The 18,694-nt window shown below is 46.4% G+C and overlaps 1 protein-coding gene across 9 annotated transcripts in view; it reads left to right on the forward strand.

Moving 5' to 3' along the window:
* DYNC2I1 (dynein 2 intermediate chain 1) overlaps nucleotides 1-18,694 on the forward strand; it is a 47,629-nt gene that overhangs the window by 8,652 nt on the left and 20,283 nt on the right. For 8 of the 9 annotated variants that reach the window (XR_009494316.1, XR_009494317.1, XR_009494318.1 and 5 more), the window contains 8 exons: nucleotides 391-446; nucleotides 1,742-1,796; nucleotides 6,214-6,279; nucleotides 7,080-7,157; nucleotides 7,722-7,941; nucleotides 8,943-9,045; nucleotides 10,016-10,145; nucleotides 12,418-12,529. Coding sequence is in view for 6 of the 9 variants with exons in the window: in XM_059886020.1 (XP_059742003.1) it covers nucleotides 391-446; nucleotides 1,742-1,796; nucleotides 6,214-6,279; nucleotides 7,080-7,157; nucleotides 7,722-7,941; nucleotides 8,943-9,045; nucleotides 10,016-10,145; nucleotides 12,418-12,529 (820 nt within the window). In the remaining 3 variants the exon portion in view is untranslated. The remainder of the gene's footprint in view (nucleotides 1-390; nucleotides 447-1,741; nucleotides 1,797-6,213; nucleotides 6,280-7,079; nucleotides 7,158-7,721; nucleotides 7,942-8,942; nucleotides 9,046-10,015; nucleotides 10,146-12,417; nucleotides 12,530-18,694) is intronic. The other variant, XM_059886019.1, reaches the window with a different exon arrangement.

Genomic DNA, 18,694 nt, shown 5'->3' on the forward strand with positions numbered 1-18,694 from the left:
TAATTTAAGAGAAGAGCGTTTAAATTTTTTCCATAGGTGTGCAGATTTGTGAAACAGCCATATTCCATATGTTTGAAAGTTTTATCGTTTTAAACAGTGTAAGGATCTAGTCAGATTTTCTGAAAATTATGTAGACTTGGTAAGTATAAGTTTCTTTTACTTAGGTAATATTACTGAGACGATGGATAACCACCTTTTAGTGTACCTTATTCATCTCCCTTACGTCAAACACCTTATTTACTAAGACAGGTGGTAAAAACAGTCATTTTAAGAGGTGCCTGTAGCATAGATGCGGTTGTTAGATTTTGAGCCCGTGACCCCTTTTTCAGAGCCTAGTAATGGTGAATTCGTTATGCTGTACTCATTAACGGGTGTGGGACTTCCTGACAGGATGGGGAGCACAGACATCGAGGAACAAGTCTGAGGAGAGACGGCACGGGCAGCCGGTGAGTGAATGTGTCCTTCGGCGATGGCTGTGTTTATAGCTGAGTTCTCCCAGAAAGCGTCAAAATGGACTTTTCCTCTTGGGCCTGATTACGGCCAGGAGATGAGAGCACACTACAGCTAGACTTCAGGTTCTCCAGACACGAACCCTCCAAGTTGTGTCTTCGGGGTCCTCCAGGGGCTGGGAGCTTGTTATGGGTTGTAAGTCCTGCTTGGCCTTGTACACACTTGCTGCTGTGGCCTCAGGACGCCAGCCCTCCCCGGGCACCGGTCTCCGGGAGTCTCCACTCTGCGGGGGAGGGCACCTGCAGTGGCTCTGGGCTTCCGGTTCACGACCCCTGGACGCTGAGCACAGACGTGCCCCGCAGACCGGCTGCCCCATGTCTGCAGGTCAGGCACCCGCTGCGTCCGCCCTTCCTGGGGGTGGCTGGCCTTTCAGAGCCTGTCTTTACTGGTGAAGCTTGGATGAGGCCAATTTTGTGGGTTTTGTGAAGGCTAAGGTTATAGTTTGCCTGTAAATCCTCCTTTTGAATGTGAGCTCCAGATTATAATTTATTCTTTACAGCAGCGATATTTGGTGATTCTTTTTCACAGATTAGGGAGATTCAGGTTAAACACCTTGCCCTAAATCTTACAAGTTTGTACAAGGTTATGCTTAAGCCTGGGGTGCAGATTCCTAGATTTTGTATTGCAGATCTGCTAGAAAGGCAGTGAAGCTTTTGCTTGGTTCTGTATGATTTTAAACATACACTGTGTTGAATTGGTATGAATGTTAAGTTCCAAATATTGAGAATCAGGTTGTAATTTTGAAAACCTTAATTTTAGGTCCAAAGTAAACATACAAAATATGTTCTATAAAAATAGAACATAGTTCAAGATAAATCTTTTGGAAATATAAATATTATATTAAACCTAAAACATTTCGGATGGATTCTCTAATAAAATTATAGGAATTTTCTAGAACTCTTAAAGGATATGGGTTTATACCTAAACACAAATTTGTTAAAACACAATTTCTTCTCTCTACTGAAGATATTTCCTATCCTGTACTACTGCTGAGACAGTAAAAATAGTTTAAAAAGGTTTAACCTATAGTTTAAAAAATAGTTTTAAAGAGGCCTTAGTTCTAATAAAGTTCTAATAATAGTCCTAATAAAGCATGCTTTGCAAATATGCCAACCTGTAGCCATTCTTAATCATATCAAAAGCTGACAGCAGCCTTCACTGAGACGAAAATGCTTTAATTTTCAAGTCTTTGTTTAAAATTAATTTGACCTTGATCATATTTGCTTTCTAGGCATTCAGAGAACTTAGTGAGGACTAACGGGAAGGACAGAGACTCAAGAAGGAAGGTGAGACCCTTCCTGGGGATTCTGTGGTGTGGTCCTGAGACTCAGAGAGCAGAGCCTGGCAGGCCTTTTTTCATGGGTTTACTTGAGTGGTGATTCCACGAGGCACATAAGAGATACATTTTAGATTAAAAGACTCAAATGGATTAAAGTGAAAAGATGGACACGGTGGCCACCAAACAACAGTTGTACCAGAGCTTGGGTGGCTGGACCAGAGGCCCGAGAACACATCACAGGAATAAGACAGGTCTCTTGCAAGGAAGACATGACAAGTGTAAATGAACATGCTGCTCAGAAGAGATCCAGAATACAAGAAGTAGAGGCGGGCAGAATTAGAGGGAGAAACAGAAAAGTCAGTAGAGACTGGGACTTCAGCTCCCATTTTCACAAATAGGATTGACAGCATTTCCTGCTAACAGATTAGACGATTTAGATAGAAGGGAAATTCCTGGAATATCGACGTTAGTGACGTTGCCTCGAGAAGAAATAGGAAGTCTGAGGGTGTGTATATACAACTGTCACTCAGTTGTGTCCTACTCTTTGCAACCCCGTGGACTACAGCCCACGAGGCTCCCCCATTCATAGAATTCTCCAGGCAAGAGTCCTGGAGTGGGTAGGCATTTCCTTCTCCAGGAGATCTACCCAACCCAGGGATCCAACTCAGATCTCCTGCATTGCAGGCAGAGTCTTTACCGACTGAGTGACCGACTTAGTAAAAAAGTTGCATTAGTGTTGAAAATCTTTCCACAAAGCAGCGCAGGCTTGGGTGACTGGCAAAGTCTATCAGGCGTTTGTTATTAACACTGATGCCCTCATGGCTTCACTCATTTCACAGTTACTTCATATCCTGGATTAAGTGTGTGCACTCGTGTGTATGTGTACATGAGAAGCACACGCAAGTCATAAAGTGTAATAGTTGTTTTACGTTCTGGGTTATGCATGCGTGTGTACACGTGAGAAGCACAGGTCAGTGATATGGTATCATTCAGACACCACAATCCTAGGCTTCATTTTTATGCCATCTTCATCATTATCACCAGAAGAACCTTCATAATGATTATGTAATATCTTTAGAATTGTATACTGTGGTGTTAAAATTGTTATCCTCCCATTTCCTAGGTTTTGTTCTGTTATCGGTAATGTGGCAAGCAGGTTTTGGCTCCTGTTGTTGTTGTTCAGTAGTTAAGTTGTGTCTGACTCTTTGAGACCCCGTGCACTGCAGCACCCCTGGCCTCCCTGACCCATCACCAACTCCCAGAGCTTGCTTAAACTCATGTCAGTTGAGTCGGTGATGCCATCCAGCCATCTCATGCTCTGTCGTCCCCTTCTCCTCCTGCCTTCGATCTTTCCCAGCATCAGGGTCTTTTCCAGTGAGTCGGCTCTTGGCATCAGGTGGCCGCAGTATTGGAGCTTCAGCTTCAGCACCAGTCCTTACAGTCAGTAATCAGGGTTGATTTCCTTTGGGATGGACTGGTTTGCTATCCAAGGGACTCTCAAGAGTCTTCTCCAACACCACAGTTCAAAAGCATCAATTCTTCGGCGCTCAGCTTTCTTCACAGTCCAACTCTCACATCCATTCATGACCACTGGAAAAACCATAGCCTTGACTAGACGGACCTGTGTCAGCAGCGTGATATCTCTGCTTTGTAATACACTGTCTAGGTTTGTCACGGCTGTTCTTCCAAGGAGCAAGCGTCTTTTAATTTCGTGGCTGCAGTCACTGTCTGCAGTGATCTCAGAGCCCAAGAAAATGAAATCCCACACTGTTTCCACTTTTCCCCCTTCCACTTTCCGCGAAGTGATGGAACTGGACGCCATTATCTTCATTTTTTGAATGTTTAAATGTTTCATACTTATCAAGAGGTGCTTTAGTTCCTCTTCACTCTCTGCCATTAAAGTGGTATCATCTACATGTCTGAGGTTATTGATATTTCTCCTGGCAGTCTTGATTCCAGCTTGTGCTTCATGCAGCCCTGCATTTCACCTGATGTACTCTGCATGTATGTTAAATAAGTTGGGTGACAATACCTAGCCTTGATGTACTCCTTGCTCAATTTGGAACCAGTTCCATGTCCAGTTCTAACTGTAGCCTTTTGTCCTGCGTACAAGTTTCTCAGGAGGCAGGTAATGTGATCTGGTATTGCTATCTCATTAAGAATTTTCCACAGTTTGTTGTGATCCACACAAAGGCTTTAGTGTAGTCAATGAAGCAAAAGTAGACTTTTTTTGGAATTCCCTTACTTTTTCTATGATCTAGTATATGTTGGCAATTTTATCTCTGGTTCCTCTGCCTTTTTAAATCCAGCTTGTACATCTGGAAGTTCTTGGTTCACATACTGCTGAAGCTTAGCTTGAAGGATTTTGAGCATAATCTTGCCGGCATGTGAAATGAGTGCAATTGTACCGTAATTTGAACATTCTTTGGCATTGCCTTTCTTTGGGATTGGAATGAAAACTGACCTTTTCCAGTCCTGTGGCCCCTGCTGAGTTTCCCAGATTTGCTGGCGTATTGAGTGCAGCACTGTCACAGCGTCATCTTTCAGGATTTGAAAGAGCTCAACTGGAATTCCATCACCTCCACTAGCTTGTTCATAGTAATGCTTCCTCAGGCCCACTTGACTTTGCATTCCAGGATGTCTGGCTCTAGGTGAGTGATCACACCATCGTGGTTATCTGGGTCATGAAGAGCTTTTCTGTATAGATCTGTGTATTCCTGCCACCTCTTCTTAATATCTTTTGCTTCAGTTAGATCCACACCGTTTTTGTCCTTTATTGTGCCCATCTTTGCTTGAAATGTTCCCTTGGTATCTCCAATTTTCTTAAAGAGATCTCTAGTCTTTCCCGTTCTTTTGTTTTCCTCTATTTCTTTGCATTGGTCACTTAAGAAGGCTTTCTTATCTCTCCTAGCTGTTCTCTGGAGCTGTGCATTCAGTTGGGTGTATCTTTCCCTTTCTCCTTTGCCTTTTGCTTCTCTTCTTTTCTCAGCTATTTGTAAGGCCTCCTCAGACAACCACTTTGCCTTCTTGCGTTTCTTTGGGATGGTTTTGGTCACACCTCCTGTACCATGTTATAAACCTCCGTCCATAGTTCTTCAGTCTTTCTGTTTACCAGATCTGATCTAGTCCCTTGAATCTATTTGTCACCTTTATAATTTGTATAATTATAAAGGATTTGATTTAGGTCATAGCTAAATGGCCTAATGGTTTAACCTACTTTCTTTTGTTTCCCGGGAAGAAGGATCTTTTTCTTTCTCTGATAGTTATCTGAAACAGTGGACTATGAGAGCCGTGTCTTTAGCATCTGATGCCGTGTTTTTCTGGGTCTGTATTCCACGCACACACCCAGGAGCACAGTGTTTTCAGATAAGTCAGGTGGGGCAGCTGTGCTGGTTGATGTGAGCATGTTGTGTTCAGTCTGGGCAGTGGTTGGATTCCCCCTGTCTAGGTATAGCCAGTCCTTAGTAAAAAGTGAGCCTTATAGGTGATTCTTCCCACGTAGTCTTTTTTCTGTGTAGCCTTTCACTCTGCTGTTCTGGCGTCTGTGTTGGGGGCGGGTGGTTGGCGCTCTTTGTGTCTTGCTCACACCTGCAGCGTGTGCTGCTTGCCCTGACTCTGTGGAAGCCCCTCTAGCTGTAATGATTCAGATCTCCCTCCTACTGCTCATGAGTAAGTTTCTTAAACTGGAATTATTGAATGAAAATATACAGTTTTTAATACTTTCTTTCTGTCTCTCAATTTTTTTGGTAAGGGTTAGCACTGTTCACTAGAATTACAATGTGAGCCACATTTGTAATTTTAATTTTTTTGGTGGTCACCTTAAAAAAGAAACATAAAATTAATTTTAATAACATATAATCCAACATTTCTGAAATAGTCTTTCAACATGTAGCCAATATACAAAATTAGACATTTTACATTCTTTTTTCACTAAGGGAGAAAAATATGAGAGGTGTTTTTCCCCTGAGAGAGCCCGGAAGTGATCTTGAAGATAGCTGGCAGCCTGTTTGGCTTATGACTGGCCACGTGTTTCATAGCATCAGCCCTGAGTTACCTTGGTGTGGTTGCTCAGCACTTACACGGAGAGCCCACTTGGCCAGATTAAGTTTTTAGGCGGAAAGGGGTTCCCCTCCTCTTGGGGGCGCCATGCCATCCCCACGCCTTTGCATCGGTGGTGTCTGAGAGCCGTGCCTCCCTGGGGCCATGGCCCCAGTGGGACAGCCAGGTGCCCCGCCTCACCGGCACCTGGAGGAAGGCTCACAGTCTCTCCGTTTCTCAGAGGAGGACCCTGAGGCCCGGAGAGGTAGAGTTCCCTGTGAGGCGTTGCTCGGCCGGTGCCACTCCACGCCAGCCCCTGGTCCCCGCAGGAGGAGGGTGGGCCTCGCCTCTGCCCTCCGGCTGACCCGCTGTGCTCTGTCCCCCAGCATGGCCGCGAGGAGGGCCCCTCGATGTGGAAGCTGGAGCAGAGGCAGGGAAATGAAGAGGCCATGGTGAGGAGAGGACGCGTCCGTCTGCGCTGTCTGTCTGCCTGGGGCCCTGAGGACGCTGGGTCGCAGGGGCTGCCGTGCGTTTGCCCTGCACCCTCCGTGTACGCTCCCAGGAACTCGGACTGGACGCGCCCCCAGCCTTCTTGCCGTTTCTCTGCCTTGAAAGTCAGTAGCTTTGGGGAGAATGCAAGAAAGTAAACAGAGACCTCACAAAGACACGATTCGGGTGTTGTCAGTGAGGAACGGTCCAGGGAGCAGAAAGTTTGCAGAAATAAATGCCGAGCCAGTGGTGGAGGAGCAGCCAGCTCCTGCAGGAGCCGCTGGTGGTGCTGGGGTGTTCTTTCCAATCCGGGGCGGAGCGGGGGGCCCTGAGCTCAGGCCCAGCAAGCCAGAGACACTCTCCTGTCCCCTTCCTCCCTCCTGTCCCTGGCAGGCACCCTGGGTAGCTGGGGGGCTCATGGTGTGTTTGCCGAGCAATAAATTGTTGGGATGTGGTGAGCCTGCGATGCTGGGTCTCTGGTTTATTTGTTCAGTAACCAGAGACCCACTTTTTTCTTTGGCCATCAGAATTTATAGTTTTCTCAAAAAGGATATGATTGTTAACTGTTTTCTCTTTCTGGTCATACTTATAAGTCAGAGTATTTCTTTAAGAGTTGCGATTAGGTTATGTTAATTTTATAAACATTTGAATTTCTAAATTAACAACCTGAAGTGAATCTCAGAAAACATGTATTTTCCAGCCTATTTGCAAGAATCAACCTGAGATTGAATATTTTAATTATATGTTTGATTTCTGCCCGTAGGAAATTGAAAAGGAAGACCTTGATTTAGAAAATGCTGGAACGGATGAGTATACAGCCATTTTTGAAGATGATTTTGAAGTAGGTATTTAAAATTTTCTTGTCTTAAAGATAGTTTGTTCTCAAACCAGGAACAATTGTTTTTTCATCTCCTCTTACTGCTCTCAGTACTCCTTATCTACTTGATTTAGATCTGGTACCTATAAAAAGTTTGCCATATGTCTATCATTGCTGACCAGTATGGTGGAATTAAAATTTTCAATTTAGCCTGTTGATAGTGCACTGCAGTCAAACGTGTGTGTGCGCACATGTGTGTGCATTATGTGCGTGCATGTGTGTGTGTGTCTACATGAAGTACACATGGGTACACAGGTCTCCGTGTGCTCACGCGCCCATTCTCGGCACAGGTACGTTTGCACTTTATTGTTCATTCAGAGCTCTCAGAGTGCACAGTTCTGTAGGGTGTGTGCGGACGCGGAGGAACAAGCACAGCAGTTTGCACAGAAACCTGTGAGCTCCAGGGCGCCCAAGCACACGGGGCCCTGTCTGTGTATCCTGCTGGCTGCGTGCTCCCAGCTCTGTGCGTGCTCACGCGTGTCTGCTCTGTGCGTGCTCTGCCTGCGAACATGTCTGCTCTGCGCGCAGGACTATGAGGACGACTTCGAGGTCTTTGACGGGGCTGACGACTGCGGGGCGGACGAGCCCAAAGAGGGAGAGGCGGCGGAGGAGCTGCCTCCGGCCAGGAGGAGGGAGATCCAGGAAATCCAGAAGGCCATCCTTGCGGAGAACCAGCGGGTCGGCGAGCTGTCCTCGAAGCTTCTGGAGAAGCACAGCTGCCCGGAGCGCGCTGGGGGGCCGGGCCCGGGTACGTGACGGGAGTGCGGGTTGAGGCCCTCCTTGGGGAGGGCGCTGTGGCGGGGCGGGCCAGCCCCGTGCCCTGAGCTCAGTCGGCGTCCAAGGCCCCGGCTGCGTTTCTTCAGACAAAGTGACTGCATCGTCAGGAGGCCGGCACCACGTGGTGGGGCAGCCTTGGCGACTTTCTCTATGAAACTGGGAATGTGTTTTGCTCCAAAGCTCTTGGCACCTGGGTGTGCGAAGGTTACTTGTCAGGGCAGGAGAGTGCTCTCCATGAACGCTCCTGACAGCCCCGAGTGATGGTGTTCTGAAGCAGGAGAAACAGGAGGTGCTTGGTCAGCACCTTCTCACGGCCTCTGACAGGACACGGTGCGCTCTTTGCCTGGGTCCAAGGGGAACGAGAAGACAGAGTGAGAATAAGTGCATAGAGAAATACGCGGGTCTGTCTGCACGCGAAGCGCGGGGGCCCTGCGGCCGAGGCCACGGAGGTGGACCCCGCAGAGGGAGCGGGTGGAGCGGTCTGTCCTGTGGGGGCTTCTGGCGGCCGCGGCCGCCACCAGGCCGACCAGCCTGCACCCTGTGAGCTGCCGAAGCCCCGCCCGTGTCCGCCCATCTTCTGTCTTCTGCTGCAGTGAGTGGCTTGTCCGGCATGCACCAGCCTCTGTCTGTTTTCCAGCTGCTCTGTGTATTCACACCTCAACTCCCTTACCTGAGAAGACGGGTTTTGGAGCGGGCAGGAGAGCGTGGGGTGGGAGCGGAGGACTGACCCCGCTTATATGTGTTATGTATTTCTGGAAGTAGTGTGGCACAGATGGAGGAAATTTTGCTTTGTTGCAGGTTTTAGGTGAAATGAGCAGAAGTGGTTCCTAAGTGCACATAGAAGACATTTGTCATTAGTTGAGTGAACATAATTGGTTTATATGTGTCTAATTGGTTTACTCTTGATTTCTTTTGCTTGAAAGAAATATTTCAGTTTCACAAAAGTAGCTTTTTTTTTTTTTTTACGTGCAGATGCAAACAGCTCCCTTTCCAAAACCCCACTGTGTGGAATTTTCGTGGATTTTGCCACAGCTTCACACCGTCAAAAGAATCGGACTCAGGCCCTTAAGCAAAAGTAGGTGTACTGGAAAAATTGCAGAAGGAATTAGGAGTTTCTGTACTTACCTGCAACGGACCTGTGAATATTAGTGTTTATTTTGTTGTCAGTGCTGTGCTCAGGCCGTGGTCATGTTTGTGCTGCGTTCCCAGGTCCCGGCTCGTGCTCCTGGTGCAGGAGTGCAGTGCCGTAGGCGAGCTTGGCCCGGCATCTGTGTCAGTTCTGGGGGCCCCGGGAGCCCCGCCTTCACAGCCAGGCAGTGTCACAGGCGCTCTGGAGGCTGGAGGCGGGCAGCGGGAGCTATAGCAGACAGCGGGCCAGGTCCGCCCACGCCCCCTGCCTCCTGCCGTGTGGGCCGCGCTCTCGCAGCTGGCGCCCCTCGTCTCAGCGAGGGAGCCTCACGTCGGCCAGCCGTCCTGTGTCCCAGGCACTGAGCCCCTGTGTCAGCGTCCTCCGTGGGCTGCAGGCCGCCTGTGCAGGCCCGGGTCAGCCCAGCAAGGGTGGAGATGAGGGTGAAGAGCCAGGATCAGCGGGGTCAGAGTCCGGGCTTGACAGCTATGAACCCAGAAGCTCGTGAAAGCGAAGGACAGACTCTCAGCCCACGTCTGTGGTACCGAGCCCAGTGCAGTCTGGGGATAGATGTCGGAGTCCTGGACGCAGTGGACTTAGGAGAGTATCTGGTCAGCCAGAGAGCTGTGCTGGCAGGAAGCAGCCTTCCCCCACCCCACCTCCCCCAAGAGTACCTGCCCTCTGTAGCAGAGGGAGCCAGGGTGAGGTTGGTGGGGGCTCACCCCGCTGGAGCACCTCCGGAGCGGGGTGGGGGGGGACCGACAGCAGTGGGAGGTGGGGGTTTGGCCCTGCAGCCTCGGTGTCCACAGGGGGTCCCAGTGTGGTGACTGAATGTGGATGGCCTGCTGCCCCCAGCCTCTGTCCTGCCCCCCACCCCCCCCGCCCCGCCCCCAGTTCACGTCTGTGCTCTTCCCTCCAGGATGCGCAGCGCAAAGTTGCTCCGGCTCATCGACATGGACTTCTCCTTCACCTTCTCCCTCCTCGACCTCCCGCCCGTGAACGAGTACGACATGTACATCCGGAACTTCGGGAAGAAGAACACCAAGCAGGTCAGTGCCGCGCGCCCGCCAGGGGCCCGTCCAGTGCGGTGGCAACCTGAGGTGTGACACATGCGTTCCCGATATCAGAGTGGGGGTGGCCAGGGCACTCTCATCACCTGGAGCCTGTGCTCTGGGGGCACCTGGCCGCGGACATGGCTCACTCGCAGGCTCTGAGGGCAACCTGGGAAGGGCGGCTTTATTGAAAGTCACCGGGTGTCACCTGGGGTCACCTGCTCCCGTCCTCACGGGGCTGCAGCATCTTGTATGTGTGACCCTAGGTGCAGAGGCTCCAAGATTTGGGCTGGAGTGCCCCCCTGCCCACCTCTCCCTGAGGTCCCAAGCTTCTGGACTCGCCTCAGGGTCCCTCCTGCCTGTTCCATTCTACTTGCCCTTACTTGGGAAAAGGCAGCCCTGGCCAGGCCCTCTGGTAAATGCCCTTGGACCCCCCCACCTGCCCCTGGACCCCCCCACCTGCCCAGGCTCCCCCCACCTGCCCAGGCTTCCCCCACCTGCCCCTGCATCCCCCTCACCTTATCAGGCTCCTCCATCACCTGCCCCTGTACCCTCTCACCTGACCAGGCTCCCCCCACCTGCCCCTGGACCCCCCACCTGACCAGTCTCCCCCATCACCTGCCCCTGGACCCGCTCATGTGACCAGGCCCCCTCCCACCTGCCCCTGGATCCCCCTCACCTTATCAGGCTCCTCCATCACCTGCCCCTGGACCCCCCCACCTGACCAGGCTTCCCCCACCTGCCCCTGGACCCCCCACCTGACCAGTTGCCCCCTACCCATCCCCGGACCCCCTCATCTCCCCATGCACCCCCTTGCAGGCCCCTTGGTCATCTGCCTGGCTTTCTCCGTTACCTGGCCTATGCTGTCCACACCTCGTCCCTTATCTGTCTGCCTGTCTCTCTGTGTTCACCGCCTGTCTTCCAGGTGAACTAGGTGATCATCCCTGCATGCCCTCTGACCCCAGCGTTGCTCGGTCCGCCCCACACAACTCTGCCCTTCCCCGTCTCACTTCCTGCCACTGACTGTGAGCTGGCTGGCCTTCCAGGGTGGTGAGGTCCTGAAGTCAGCAGTCCCTCCAGTGTTTCTCTCCTGTCCCCGTGGAGCCATCCCTCAACATGCTCTTGGGTGTGTCTGTCAATAATCTTTTAACAGGAAGAGGGTCACAGCCAGACATTTAAGCTGACAGATTAACCCTGGCTTTGCAGCTGACCCACTCTGACCTTGAGTAGACTCTTTAACTTCTTTGCTTATTTTCCTCATCTCAAACCTTTTTGTTGTTATTGTTCAGTCACTCAGTCGTGTCTGACTCTTTGTTACCCCATGGATTGCAGCACACCCAGGCTTCCGTGTCTTTCAGCATCTCCTGAAGTTTGCTCAAACTCATGTCCATCAAGTCAGTGATGCCATCCAACCATCTCATCCTCTGTTGTCCCCTTCTCCTCCTGCCTTCAATCTTTCCCAGCATCAGGGTCTTTTCCAATGAGTCAGTTCTTCACATCAGGTGGCCAAAGGATTGGAGCTTCAGCTTCAGCATCAGTCCTTCTAATGAATATTCAGGACTGATTTCCTTTAGGATCTCCTTGCTGTCCAAGGGACTCTCAAGAGTCTTCTCCAACACCACAGTTCAAAAGCATCAATTTTGCAAAGCTGTTAGTATCAAAACTGAAGCATGTACCTTTTTGAAACAAATGTGTGTCTGGTTTTGCAGAGCTGCTGTGTTGTTAGAGACTAGGGTATTGGCAGACTGGGTCATAAGAGTTTTTAAACTTGTAAAGGTTTTGTTTATTTATTTGCTTTTGGCTGCACCGGGTCCTAGCTGTGGTCTGTGGGCTCCTCTCTAGTTGTGGTGCACGGGCTCCAGGGCGCCTGGGCTCAGTAGTTGGGCCCAGCAGATGCAGTGTGCAGGCTTGGTTGTCCTGAGGCAGGTGGGATCGTAGCTCCTTGACCAGGGATGGAACCCATGTCCCTTGCACTGGAAGGAACCTCTGAACTGTGAGGGAAGTCTCTAGGTCATAGTATTTTCAAACTGTAGCTGAACTGTTTGCTGTGACTTTTGAGAACACTTTTGAAATTTAGGCCCATGTTTTTCAAACGTTTAAGACATAAGTAGTCTTTGCATGATTGTTATTTATGCCACGATACTTAATTTTGACGGAAGCAAGAACAGTGTCATCCTTAACTTAAAAAATTTAGTTGTTTTCTTTTCACTGATGAGAAACAGGTCTGAGGTGGAGACCCATGGCTAACTCAGCCTGCCTTCCTTCTCAGGCCTACATTCAGTGTAATGAAGACAGCGTGGACCGGGACATCCAGACCGAGGAAGTAGAGACGCGGGAAGTGTGGACCCAGCACCCGGGGGAAGGCACCGCCGTGTCCGGGGGTAACGGCCTCTGCTCTCGGCCTTGGTGGCTGTGTTCGTCCCCTCTCTTGTTCTTTCCTCGCTCTCGTGTGTGCTTGCATGTGAGCTGACTACGGAAATACCAGTGAGTTGGCAGATGCCACCCCGGCCTGGAGGCCTGGTCTGGGCCCTGATCGGGGCTCGTGACACTCGTTCCTGAACAGAGGAAAGAGCCCAACTCCAGACACACCTGCGGAGGTGCTGTTCAGAGACTCCGTGCTCTTCAGCGGCTCACGTTCTTAGAGAATTTTCTGCTCTAAGTACGTTCTCCAGGTGTGTCTCATCGAGACAGGTGGAAGGCCCTGGATGATGCCGAGTTCTGCTCCCGCTGGTTCTTATCAGTTGCTTACGTGCTAAATGTTACTTTACTGGATGATTGTTTGCTCTGAGGAATGACCTCTGTCACTCCCGTTCCTCAGGGAAGCCTGATCCTAAGAAGTAACAAACCTAAACATTGCTGTTCAGTTGCTCAGTCACGTCCAGCTCTTTGTGACCCTGTGGACTGCAGCACGCCAGGCCTCCCTGTCCTTCATTATCTCCTGGCGTGTGCTCAAACCCATGTCCGTTGAGTCGGTGATGCCATCCAACCATCTCATCCTCTGTTGTCCCCTTCTCCCACCTTCAATCTTTGTCAGCATCAGGGTCTTTTCAAATGAGTCAGTTCTTCACATCAGGTGGCCAAAGTATTGGAGTTTCAGCTTCAGCATCAGTCCTTCCAGTGAATATTCAGGATTGATTTCCTTTAGGATTGACTGGTGTGATCTCCTTGCAGTCCAAGGGACTCTCAAGAGTCTTCTCCAACACCACCATTCAGAAGCCTCAGTTCTTTGGTGCTTAGCCTTCTTTATGGTCCAACTCTCACATCCATACATGACCACTGGAAAAACCATGGGTTTGACTATACAGATCCTTGTCAGCGAAGTGATATCTTTGCTTTGTAATACACTATCTAGGTTGTCATAGCTTTCCTACCAAGGAGCAAGTGTCTTTTATTTTCATGACTAAAGTCACCATCCACAGTGATTTTGGAGCCCCAAAAAATAAAATCTGTCACTGTTCCCCTTCTCTTTGCCACGAAGTGATTTGCCTGGATGTCATGATCTCAGTTTTTTGAATATTGAGTTTTAAGCCAGCTTTTTCACTGTCCTCTTTCACACTTATCAAGAGGCTCTTTTGTTCCTCCTCACTTTCTACCATTAGAGTGGTATCATCTGCATATCTGAGATTGTTATTTCCTCCAGCAATCTTTATTCCAGTTTGTGATTCATCCAGCCTGGCATTTCACGTGATGTACTCTGTGTGTAAGTTAAATAAGCAGTGTGACAATATGCAGCCTTGACGTGCTCCTTTTCCAGTTTGTACCCAGGCTGTTGTTCCATGTCCGGTTTTAACTGTTGCTTTTTGTCCTGTATACAGGTTTCTCAGGAGACAGGTAAAGTGGTCTGGTATTCCCATCTCTTTAAGAATTTTCCACAGTTTGCTGTGATCCACACAGTCAAAGACTTTAGTGTAGTCAGTGAAACATGTTTTTCTGGAACTTCCTTGCTTTCTCTCTGATCCAGTGAATGTCTGTAATATGATCTCTGGTTCCTCTGCCTTTTCTAAATCCAGCTTGTACATCTGGAAGTTCTCGGTTCACGTACTGCTGAAGCCTAGCTTGAAGAATTCTGACCATAATCTTGCTAGCAGTTTGAACATTCCTTGCATTGCCTTTCTTAGGGATTGGAATGAAAACTGACCTTTTCCAGTCCTGTGGCCACTGCTTAGTTTTCCAGATTTGCCGGCATATTGAATGTAGCACTGTAGCAGCAGTATCTTTTACGATTTTATTTCAGCTGCAATTCTGTTACTTCCACTAGCTTTGTTCGTAGTGATGCTTCCCAAAGCCCACTTGACTTCACACTCCCAGATGTCTGGCTCTAGGTGAGTGATCACACCATCATGGTTCTTCTGGTCATTAATAGCTTTTTTGTATAGCTTTTCTGTGTATTCATTCCATCTCTTCTTATTGTCTTCTGCTTTTGTTAGGTCCTTACTGTTTCTGTTTTTTATCATGCCCGTCCTTGCGTGAAATGTTCCCTTGAGTATCTCCAATTTTCTTGAAGTGATCTCTGGTCTTTCCCGTTCTATTGTTTTCCTCTATTTCTTTTTTATTTTGGTTTAAAACTGTTTATTGGTCAAAAAAGTAGAAAATGACAAAATTATTGCATAGGGAAAATATGCTAGTAATTTAAAAACAGGCTACATAATAAGGAAAGTTTATATATGTTAATAGGTGGAAGGCTGAGAGGAATCTATCTTTTTTTATATATATTCTTACACCATAAGATTTATTGTTTTTATTTGAGATGTTTCCAAGATTTTTTTTTAGTATTTTAAAAGTTTTATCATTTTTTTATTAAAAATTTTTTTTTAAATTGGAGGCTAATTACTTTACAATATTGTAGTGGTTTTTCCATACATTGACATGAATCATCCATGTGTATACATGTGTCCCAATCTTGAACCCCCCTCCCTCCACCCTCCTCATCCCATCCCTCAGGATCATCCCAGTGCACCAGCCCTAAGCACCCTGTCTCATACATTGAACCTGGACTGGCGATCTGTTTCACATATAATAATATACATGTTTCATGCTATTCTCTCAAATCATCCCACCCTTGCCTTCTCCCACAGAGTCCAAAAGACTGTTCTATACATCTGTGTCTCTTTTGCTGTCTCGCATATAGGGTCATCGTCACCATCTTTCTAAATTCCATATATATGCGTAAATATACTATATTGGTGTTTTTCTTTCTGACTTACTTCACTCTGTGTAATAGGCTTCAGTTTCATCCACCTCCTTAGAACTGATTCAAATGCATTCTTTTTAATGGCTGAGTAACATTCCATTGTGTATATGTACCACAGGTTTCTTATCCATTCGTCTGCTGATGGACATCTAGGTTGCTTCCATGTCCTGGCTATTATAAACAGCTGCAATGAACACTGGGGTACACGTGTCTCTTTCAGTTCTGTTTCCTCGGTGTGTATGCCCAGCATCGGGATTGCTGGGTCATAAGGCAGTTCTATTTCCAGTTTTTAAAGGAATCTCCACACAGTTCTCCATAGTGGCTGTACTAGTTTGCATTCCCACCAACAGTGTAAGAGGGCTCCCTTTTCTCCACACCCTCTCCAGCATTTATTGTTTGTAGACTTTTTGATAGTAGCCATTCTGACTGGTGTGAGATGGTTACCTCATTGTGGTTTTGATTTGCATTTCTCTGATAATGAGTGATGTTGAGCATCTTTTCATGTGTTTGTTAGCCATTTATATGTCTTCTTTGGAGAAATGTCTGTTTAGTTCTTTGGCCCATTTTTTGATTGGGTCGTTCATTTTTCTGCAATTGAGCTGCATGAGCTGCTTGTATATTTTTGAGATTAATTCTTTGTCAGTTGCTTCATTTGCTATTATTTTCTCCCATTCTGAAGGCTGTCTTTTCACCTTGCTTACAGTTTTCTTCATTGTGCAAAAGCTTTTAATTTTAATTAGGTCCCATTTGTTTATTTTTGTTTTTATTTCCGTTACTCTGGGAGGTGGGTCATAGAGGATCTCGCTGTGATGTATGTCGGAGAGTGTTTTGCCTATGTTCTCCTCTAGGGGTTTTATAGTTTGTGTTCTTACGTTTAGATCTTTAATCCATTTTGAGTTTATTTTTGTGTATGGTGTTAGAAAGTGTTCTAGTTTCATTCTTTTATAAGTGGTTGACCAGTTTTCCCAGCACCACTTGTTAAAGAGATTGTTTTTTCTCCATTGTATATCCTTGCCTCCTTTGTCAAAGATAAAGTGTCCATGCTGCTGCTGCTGCTGCTGCTAAGTTGCTTCAGTCGTGTCCAACTCTTTGCGATTCCATAGACGGCAGCCCACCAGGCTCCCCCGTCCCTGGGATTCTCCAGGCAAGAACACTGGAGTGGGTTGCCATTTCCTTCTCCAATGCATGAAAGTGAAAAGTGAAAGTGAAGTCGCTCAGTCGTGTCCGACCCTCAGCGACCCCATGGACTGCAGTCTACCAGGCTCCTCGGTCCGTGGGATTTTCCAGGCAAGAGTACTGGAGTGGGGTGCCATTGCCTTCTCTGAAATAGGTGCGTGGATATATGTCTGGGCTTTCTATATTGTTCCATTGATCTATATTTCTATCTTTGTGCCAGTACCATACTGTTTTGATGACTGTAGATTTGTAGTATTGTCTGAGGTCAAGCAGGTTGATTCCTCCAGTTTCATTCTTCTTTCTCAAGATTGCTTTGGCTATTCGAGGTTTTTTTGTATTTCCATACAAATTGTGACATTATTTGTTCTAGTTCTCTGAAAAATACCGTTGGCAGTTTGATAGGGATTGCACTGAATCTATAGGTTGCTTTGGCATATACTCATTTTTGCTATTTTGATTCTTCCGATCCATGAATGTGGTATATTTCTCCATCTATTTGTGTCATCTTTGATTTCTTTCATCAGTGTTTTATAGTTTTCTATATATAGGTCTTTTGTTTCTTTAGGTATATTTATTCCTAAGTATTTTATTCTTTTTGTTGCAATGGTGAATGGAATTGTTTCCTTAATTTCTCTTTCTGTTTTCTCATTGTTAGTGATAGGAATGCAAGGAATTTCTGCGTGTTAATTTTATATCTTGCCACTTTACTATATTCATTGATTAGCTTTAGTAATTTTCTTGTGGTGTCTTTAGGGTTTTCTATGTAGAGGATCATGTCATCTGCAAATAGTGAGAGTTTTACATCTTCTTTTCCAATTGGGTTCCTTTTATTTCTTTTTCTTCACTGATTGCTGTGGCTAAAACTTCCAAAACTGTGTTGAATAGTAATGGTGAAAGTGGGCACCCTTGTCTTGTTCCTGACTTTAAAGGAAATGCTTTCAATTTTTCACCATTGAGGATAATGTTTGCTGTGGGTTTGTCATATATGGCTTTTATTATGTTGAGGTATGTTCCTTCTATGCCTGCTTTCTGGAGGGTTTTTATCATAAATGGATGTTGAATTTTGTCAAAGGCTTTCTCTGCATCTATTCAGATAATCATATGGTTTTTATCTTTCAATTTGTTAATGTGGTGTATCACATTGATTGATTTGTGAATATTGAAGAATCCTTGCATCCCTGGGATAAAGCCCACTTGGTCATGATGTATGATCTTTTTAGTATGTTGTAGGATTCTGTTTGCTAGAATTTTGTTACGGATTTTTGCATCTATGTTCATCAGTGATATTGGCCTGTAGTTTTCTTTTTTTGTGGCATCTTTGTCAGGTTTTGGTATTAGGGTGATGGTGGCCTCATGGAGTGAGTGTGGAAGTTTACCTTCCTCTGCAATTTTCTGGAAGAGTTTGAGTAGGATAGGTGTTAGCTCTTCTCTAAATTTTTGGTAGAATTCACCTGTGAAGCCATCTGGTCCTGGGCTTTTGTTTTTTGGAAGATTTTTGATTACAGTTTTGATTTCCATTAAGATTTTCTGTTTCTTCCTGGTTCAGTTTTGGAAGGTTATACTTTTCTAAGAATTTGTCCATTTCTTCCAAGTTGTCCATTTTATTGGCATATAGTTGCTGATAGTGTCTCTTATGACTTTGTATTTCTGTGTTGTCTGTTGTGATTTCTCCATTTTCATTTCTAATTTTGTTGATTTGATTCTTCTCCCTTTTTTTCTTGATGAGTCTGGCTAATGGTTTGCCTCTTTTATTTATCTTCTCAAAGAACCAGCTTTTAGCTTTGTTGATTTTTGCTATGGTCTCTGTTGTTTCTTTTTCATTTATTTCTGCCCTAATTTTTAAGATTTCTTTTCTTCTACTAACCCTGGGGTTCTTCATTTCTTCTTTTTCTAGTTGCTTTAGGTGTAAAGTTAGGTTATTTATTTGATTTTTCTCTTGTTTCTTGAGGTAAGCTTGTATTGCTATGAACCTTCCCTTTAGCACTACTTTTACTGAATCCCATAGGTTTTGGGTTATTGTGTTTTCATTCATTTTTATGCATATTTTGATTTCTTTTTTTATTTCTTCTGGGATTTGTTGTTTATTCAGAAGCATGTTGTTTAGCCTCTATATGTTTATATTTTTAATAGTTTTTTTTCCTGTAGTTGACATCTAATCTTACTGCATTGTGATCAGAAA

The sequence above is a fragment of the Bos taurus genome, chromosome 4 (assembly GCF_002263795.3).
Source record: "Bos taurus isolate L1 Dominette 01449 registration number 42190680 breed Hereford chromosome 4, ARS-UCD2.0, whole genome shotgun sequence".
In the NCBI taxonomy this organism is placed as follows: Eukaryota; Metazoa; Chordata; class Mammalia; order Artiodactyla; family Bovidae; genus Bos; species Bos taurus.